This window comes from Triticum dicoccoides, chromosome 1B (genome assembly GCF_002162155.2).
Source record: "Triticum dicoccoides isolate Atlit2015 ecotype Zavitan chromosome 1B, WEW_v2.0, whole genome shotgun sequence".
NCBI classification, from domain to species: Eukaryota; Viridiplantae; Streptophyta; class Magnoliopsida; order Poales; family Poaceae; genus Triticum; species Triticum dicoccoides.
In genome coordinates, this window is record NC_041381.1 from 130,938,148 (window position 1) to 130,946,069 (window position 7,922).

A 7,922-nucleotide genomic window follows, 5' to 3' on the forward strand; every position below is an offset into this window, starting at 1 on the left:
CCTACTCTCCACTGCAGTCCTTCTTTAATCAATCGCTTCCCATACATCAGACTACGTCATGTGTAAGATGAAGACCTCGGGCACTTCGCAGTCCAGAAATCCCCATCAGGATAATACCTACCCTTTAACACTCGGGCACATAAAGAGTTGGGCACGGGAGCGAGTTAATTGTTTAGACAAAGGGGAATTTGACGGTGCCCGGAACTTGGCTAGGAAGAAACGGCCGCAAGGCTGGGCTGTAATCGTGACAGAACAGAGGTGTGGGAGGATGGGTAGATGATGGCCTCTGCTGACATTTCGCCATGAAATTGAGCTGTGATCTTCTGATCCGAGTTCATAGTTAGCCAATTAGATCGTGCTGCTAACAGTGTACGTTGCTGTATGTACAGAGAACCAACTAGAACTAGACACATAGGTCGACCAAGTCTGATGACCTGAAAGAGATGCCAACCACCAAAATGCACACATAAGACACGAGACAACGATCGAATCGCCGATCACCATTCACCATGGCGCGGCCGCCAGCTGCAGCATAGCATGGCCCCTCCTCTTCTCCGCGATCTCCTCCATCTCCATGTCCATATCCTTGAGAGCATCCTTCAGGCTCGCCATCTTGGACTCGAGGGCCCTCATCTTCTCTGCGGCACGAGCACGCTCCAGCTTTACCTCCTCGTACCCCTCCGGCGGGTGATCATCCGATGACCGGGCGTCAAGGAGGAAAAGGAGCTCATCGAGGCGCTTGCGTATGAAGCCCACGTCCATTCCCAGCAGCTCGAAGGATTCTAGGGTCTTCTTCCACGCCGCGAGCTCCTCGCTGGAAGAGCAGGAGGTGGGATAGGACCTGATGCCCTCAGCGATGCTGGCCGTCTCTGCTATCACCCCTGCTGCTAGCGTCAGGTTTATGTGCTTTGGCAGACGCCTGTGGAGGAATGCCTTCCGGTCGCCGCAGAGCTTGTAGTACGTCCAAAGCAGGCGATCAGGGACTAGCTTGCGGTCGATGACAGAACTGTCCATGACCATCTTGAAGGTTCTGAATGTTTTCACGGCATCGAAATCAGGGTCTGGATCCGGGGATCTGATGCCTCCATTTGCTGCTTCTTCACTAAAAAGGTCGTTGCTATCGTCATCGGATGCTTTGTTGGTGATGACTTTGGTGGCTTCTGGATCCTCCTTGGACTTGACATCTTCATCAGAAGTATCTTCTCCTTGTTCTGCTTCACAAAAGATGACACATGATTAGAAAGATTTCATAACATTGCAATATGAAGATGACAATATATTTTACTCACCGGGCATGTTGTTTTCCATGGACGTGTCTAAACTCAGGAGACTGAGTGCTCCATCGGTTGTAGTGAACTTAGTCTCTCTCAGTATATACACCTGTAAACAACAGTCAATGCTCCAACGTATTACTATCAATATCATGAAGAGGGTAGTGCTCCTTGCATACACAAAAAATATGACGGAATAAAACATTGACGAAGCACTCGCCTTAAATCTTGTTGGCTCCACGAGTTGAAAGACCACGGCATCGCCGACCTTAAGATGGTGTCGCGTTGCAAATCTATTCCACCCACCACTGAGGCCCTGCTTGCGCGCTAGATAATTTGTATCAAACCGATGACCATCCTCATCTTCTAATACAATTGTAACATCATGATTTGGAAGATGCTCTCTGCAAAAGCTAACAGGGACTCCCTGGGAGGAAGACAAAAGTCAAATGCAAAGGAAGCAAAATACAAGAAGCTAAATTTATCAGTGGCACTCGTCACTCTAGAAACATGAATGCCATGAATCAGTGACACGCTCTGAATTTGCAGTTGCGTCTTCTGTATATATTAATTGCCTTGTAAATTAAAATTCTTACAGGAAAACACAAACTGAGTGTTGCCTATAAGGAAAAATTACCGGATTCTTGGCAGTGGAAAAACATTCAAACACCTAATAAGCAGAGACTTACCAGCCAAAAAACCCTTACAACATGTGATATCTGCATAAGCTTGACGAAGCTCGGACCTTCTGCTGGCAATTTCTTTTCTACCTCCAAAGCTCTGTCAAAAGCAGTGACATAGAAGCCCAAAACACTATAGCTTGTTTTGTGCATAAGTCAGATACACACACTTGACAGCTTTTGAACACACCGGCCCTACTGACGAGAAACAACAAAAGTTGAAATACCTTGCATATTTCTTCTGGCCATCATCATCAGATATCTGGCAAGTCATAAGTTGGTCACAGTTAGTCTATAGCCCAAATAAGAATTTCGACTACACCATCCACATAAGAGAATATAATATACATATATTGGTCTACTTATACTCAATTATAGCATAATATTTTTTTGAAGGGTATGATACATCAACCAGCGATTTCGTACAACCTTACCTTACTAATGTTGTTGCTGCCAACTAATCTTGGTTTCTTCTCTATCTTTCTCTTGGCATATACTGGACCTGCTGACCTCCCTGGCTTCTTCCTCTGAAACTGAAGTAAACCGCCAAAACAGAGCAATGAATTCAAAATATGTTTGTATAGGTGATTGAATATAACAAATAATCTGAGTTGTGAAATTTTTGGATGAGCCAAAATCAAGTATTGTGAGTTCTTTTTTTTTCCTCTCGGACATGGATTAAAATGTGTGGCTTTATGTATTAGAAGAAAGAAAACCAAGAAGACACAATACTTACATGACTGCGAACCAACTAAGCCAAAAATTCCAAGAAATTCTACACATAATAGAACTATTACTGGTAAAGAAAAATCTAGAGACCAGTAAAAGAAAGCTAAAAGAAGCAAAGAAAAACTACTCTAACACTATCCAACCATAGGAAGCATCTTGAATTCATAATATATTTGTTCGCAATTTATTTATTTATTTGTTCATATCATACACACACACACACACACACATACAGGGATGGAATAAGGCAGTGTATCTTACTTTATAAGTTTTATTGATAGTTCTCTGGGCTTTGTGTTTATATCGAAAGCCGGGATGCTTTCCAGGCTCACTCTTCACATTCTTGGTTCTCATCATCTTCCATAATGAGGTTACATCAATAATTTATATGATCGTATTTTATGAAAATTACGATCGAGATGGAAATGAAAACAAGGAACTATTGCGATGATGTCAGACATTATGTTTTCACTAAAAGTGATGTTGTGAATGGGTCCATGTGTGGTGTAATTGGTGCATATACAAGAGAACTAATGCAATAAAACACTCACTATCAATGGGACAAAGTCGTCCTCGCTCCCGTCTGGATCATCGCTGTCATCAACTGTCGTATTCTTCTGAGCAACATCAACAGCGAACTCCTCACCCTAAAATTGCCAAATTTTTATTATCGCGCCACAAGAAGTTCAAAATTAGTAAAGATAAAAAAATGGAGTGAAGTGCATCCTAGGTCCTAACTATTTCAGAGGTGCATCCTAGGACCTACATGACACGTCTGAAATAGTTTGAGGACCTATGTGACACCTCTGAAATAGTTTGAGGACCTACATGACGTACATTGCACTTTGAGGACCTGGATGATGATTTTCATAGTCTAAGGACCTATGTGATACCTCTGAAATAGTTCAAGGACCTACGGGATGCACTTTACACAAACATGTATATATAATATAGTTTAATAACATGGAGGATGCTATGCGGTCACTGTGTACTTGTACTAGTCGCTGCAGTACTGATGAGCGCTATAAGGAAAAACATAAGCAGTTAATTTTCAATTTGCCTGACGGTTCCACAAGGTAAGCGTGATCGAAGATTCAGAAGAAAAGAGAGAAGGCAAATGAAATGCTTGACAAAAAAAAAGAGAACTGAATTAACCTCATAACAATCTCAGTACTTAAGCTTTTCCAATGCTCGATTCATCGACCGACCGACCAACCAACTAACTAGCTGATAAAAGCGGCTTCCTATATTTATTCGAGTTGATATATGAGAACATGCGTTTGAAACTCTGAATCCTGGAAGAACAGGGGTGCCTGAAATGCAGGAATGTGAGATCAGATGGTTCCATGAAGGCTCTTACCATCTGCTCAGAACCACCACCATCATCATCAGCCGCAGCAGCAGCAGCAGCAATGTGTCTACTGATGCTACTGCCATCGTCAAGCAAAGAGAGCCTACGATGCGCCAATGACATCTTCTGCCCCATCTTGGTCCTGGCAGAATGGGGGGAATCACCCGCTGGCGTCCCTCCCATAGCCTGGAAATTCGTCACACAACCAATGCAGAGTAATTGTTATGCGCGTATATGAACATCAATCAACCAATCAATCATTTTAGTACTTATACTGAATCTCAACTAGTGATCTAGCAGTAAGTAGTACAGGACCAAAACAAAACACATATATAGTTTCAGATAAAGGCTAATGAAATGCTGACACAAAAGGCTACTGAAGTGGCCTCATAGCAGGCTCAGCCTAGACTCCCCGATAAAACTAGAACACATTCAGCAACACATGTCAACAATGTATTGATCATAGACCATGAGTTCCGGTGTCAAATACATGGACCGACAGACAAAATACACGAGAAAAATTGTTTCCTGTTCATATCACTATCACATTATCAATAATGTCAAATAAGTTCTAGGAAAAAAGAATGTGCGATATTTGTATGACAACATGCAGTCGAGATACTCTGAAGCCTGGAAGAACAGAGGTTCCTGCAATGCAGCAATGTGAGATCAGATGGTTCCACAAAGGTCCTCACCATCGGCTCAAAATCAATCAATAATTTTGTCACCAAATGTAATCTAGTGATTCACCAACAATAGAAGATTAAGAAACAAGAGAGAAAGCCTAATGAAATGGTGACAAAAAAATAGACTACTGAAGTGGCGTCAGAACATGCATTTGGTACTCTGAATACTGGAAGAACGGAGGTGCCTGAAACTGAAATGCAGCAATGTGAGCTCAGATGGTTGCAGACAGGTTCTCACCATCGGCTCAAAATCGTCGTCGTCGCCGGCGTCTTCGTTTCTGCTGCTGCTGCCTTCATCAAGCAAAGGGCGCCTTCGATGGACCATCTTCTGCCCCATCTTGGACTTGGCAGAGTGGGGATCACCCGCTGGCGTCCCTCTCTTGCTCTGCAAATTAGTCAGGCAACCGATCAATAATTCTGTTACTACCAAATTTCATCTAGTGATCCACCCAAGGCGAGGCAAAATCTCCCGCGGTGAAAAAACGGATCGAAGGGTGGTGCAGACGGAGAAAACGATGGGGACTTTTTTTCTTCTTCTTCTCAAGAATCAATCGCCCCCCTCTCTGTTTCTAGTTGCAAAACCCCCATGAATAAATCAACTAAATTAACAGAAGGGGGTAATCACTGGAAAGACAAAAATAGCATGAAGAAATCCTGCCATAAATAAAATAAATAAATGAGTTAAGTGGGGTAGAGAAGCAGATGATGATGGGAGCTGGAGCAGAGGAGGAGGAAGGGGAGGGAAGGCGGGAGGCTTTACTTTGGTGGGCTCGTCGATCGCCATGGCTGGCTGGTCGGATGCACTTACTTCGGGAGCTCTGATGGATGGAGTGAGTGTGAGTGTGAGCCAGAAGAGGAGGAAGAAGGGATTATACACACGCTGGTAAATACTAGAGATACGCAGCGTCTTACACGTGTACAGCTCCAGAATGTTACCACCGTCTTAGAGCAACTCTAACGAGGCCTAATCGACCCGGGCTTTGTCCACCTTTTGTCTTTTGAGTCAACTAGACGAATTGATGAGTTCGTTTTTTATTTGGATCACCAGATCCGCCCAACGAGAGGCAGAACCAAATTTGCCCATGTCTAAAAAAATAAAAATGATAAACACGTGGCACAGATAAACACACTAAAAATTTAATTAAACATAAGTGGCTGGTCAACAGCCGGTCTAAGTCCACTTAAAACATAATTAAAAATTAACTAAAACATAAAAAAGTCTGTGCCCACACGCTGTCCTAGACGTCCGCCTTGCTCTTGCCTTTGCCATCGCCACCGGTGAGATCGATGAAGACGGTGAGGAGGCCCAGCCCACCCGAACGCCGCTTGAGGCTGCCAGGACAGCCTCCTTCTGCGTTTGCTGCGGCGGTGGCATTGCGGCTCACCGGGCGCGCTACTTCTTTTCCTCATCAAGGCGTAGCTGTCGGTGTCAAAACCGGATGATCTCGGGTAGGGGGGGCCTAAGTTGTATGTCTGAAGACCGATGGTAACTATGAACAAAGGACACAATGTTACCCAGGTTCGGGTCCTCTTAATGGAGGTAAAACCCTACTCCTGCTTGATTATATTTAAAGGGTATAGGGGTTACAAGAGTCGATCTACCACGAGATCGAGTTGGCTAACCCTAGATTAGCTAGCCTAACAATGTTGTGATCCTGCCTTCGATCTACCCTCCGGTTTATATAGACACCGAAGGGGCTTAGGGTTGTACAAAGTCGGTTTTACAGAAGGGAACAACATATCCGGATACCTATACTTGTCGAGTCCCTACCGGACATGAGAGGTGATCTTCTGTCTTGACGGCCCATCAGTCCGACCCATATCCAATAGACTGGACGCCCGAGGACCCCCTAGTCCAGGACTCCCACAGTAGCCCTTGAACCAGTCTTCAATGATGATATGTTCGACATGCAGATTGTCTTCGACATTGCAATGCGGGTTCCATGAACAATACACATTGGCTTTCCTCTGTAAAAGAATTGTATCCGGCTTCGCATAGTGATCACAACCCTTAGCCGTGAAGGCAGGATATATAAAAAATGAGAATAGTGTCTTTTACTGACAACTTTGTCGGCAAAGCGTCAGACTTTACCCTTCGACATTTTGAACCGTTTTCACACCCCGTGTTCCGTGTTTCGAGGCCACACCTCATTGTCACGTCCTGTCGAAACAAAGATCATGCCCACTTAATACGGGATTGCTCATCAATAATATTTGGGTAATCCAACCGTTCGCGGCGCACGCTTTCATTGGGAATAAGCGAGATTCAAGGCACAAGTGGGGGGGGGGGGTTGGAATTTTTACTTCCTATAAGAGGGCAATGGATCTTTACTTTCTCCCCCACGCCTTCACATCTCCTCAGCCTTCCAATCTCCCAAGCTCTCTGCGCCTGCAAAGTTTTCGTCTTTCTCACCACCACCACACCTCCTCTGACGATGGCCGGATCCGGCTCCAAAGGCAAGTGGGAGGCCTCCTCCGTCACAGAGAAGGAGATAAAAAATCTCCGGAGTGCGGGATACCTCGCCGCCAACATCGCACACAGGCTTCCTCCCGAGGGTCAAGTCATTCCCACTCCGGAGCCCGACGAACGGGTCGTCTTCTTTCCCCACTTCCTTAGAGGGTTAGGTTTTCCACTCCACCCATTCGTCCGTGGACTCATGTACTACTACAGGCTAGATTTCCACGATCTAGCCCTGAACTCCTTCCTCCGCATCTCGGCGTTCATCGTCGTGTGTGAGGCTCTCCTCCGGGTCCATCCACACTTCGGCCTGTGGCTCAAGGTCTACAACGTGAAGCCGAAGGTGGTCAACGGGGCAGCACACGGAGTGCGGGGGAGCCATGATCAGCAAGCTGCCCAACACCACGTGGCCCAAAGGGGCCTTCGTGGAGCCCGTGAAGATCTGGCAACAGGAGTGGTTCTATATCACTGAGTCGCGCCGCACTAAGTGGGCGGCGATTCCGGAGTTCAGATCCGGACCCCCCCCCATGAGGCTCGTCTCTTGGAACGCGAAGGGCCACGACTGGGGGTCCCAGACGGAGGTGTAGGCACTGCAAATGCACATCACCAACATGCTGGGGAAGAACGTTGGTCTAACCAATGTGGTTCAAATTATGCTCTTCTGCCGCATTCTCCCTAGCCAGCTGTTGGAGAACGTTGCAGAAAATAAAAAATTTCTACGCTTCACCAAGATCAATCTATGGAGTC

At 45.5% G+C, this 7,922-nt stretch overlaps 1 protein-coding gene across 4 annotated transcripts; it reads right to left on the bottom strand.

Annotated features, from left to right (window-relative positions):
- Positions 1-303: 303 nt before the first annotated feature.
- On the bottom strand, positions 304-5,614 carry LOC119323413 (B3 domain-containing protein Os01g0234100-like). Of its 4 annotated transcripts, none has more exons than XM_037597077.1 (11): positions 5,478-5,614; positions 4,956-5,102; positions 4,041-4,217; positions 3,232-3,327; positions 2,942-3,037; positions 2,386-2,484; positions 2,179-2,213; positions 1,961-2,051; positions 1,492-1,698; positions 1,290-1,380; positions 304-1,211 (listed from the first exon to the last, which is right to left on the bottom strand). In XM_037597077.1, exons 1-11 carry the CDS (start codon positions 5,499-5,501, stop codon positions 505-507), a joined length of 1,770 nt encoding a protein of 589 aa, XP_037452974.1. In that variant the 5' UTR covers positions 5,502-5,614; the 3' UTR covers positions 304-504. The 4 variants fall into 4 exon arrangements, with proteins under 4 accessions (XP_037452974.1, XP_037452971.1, XP_037452963.1 ...); XM_037597074.1 differs by having other exon boundaries at positions 1,961-2,084; XM_037597066.1 differs by having other exon boundaries at positions 1,961-2,090.
- Between the last annotated feature and the right edge of the window lie 2,308 nt (positions 5,615-7,922).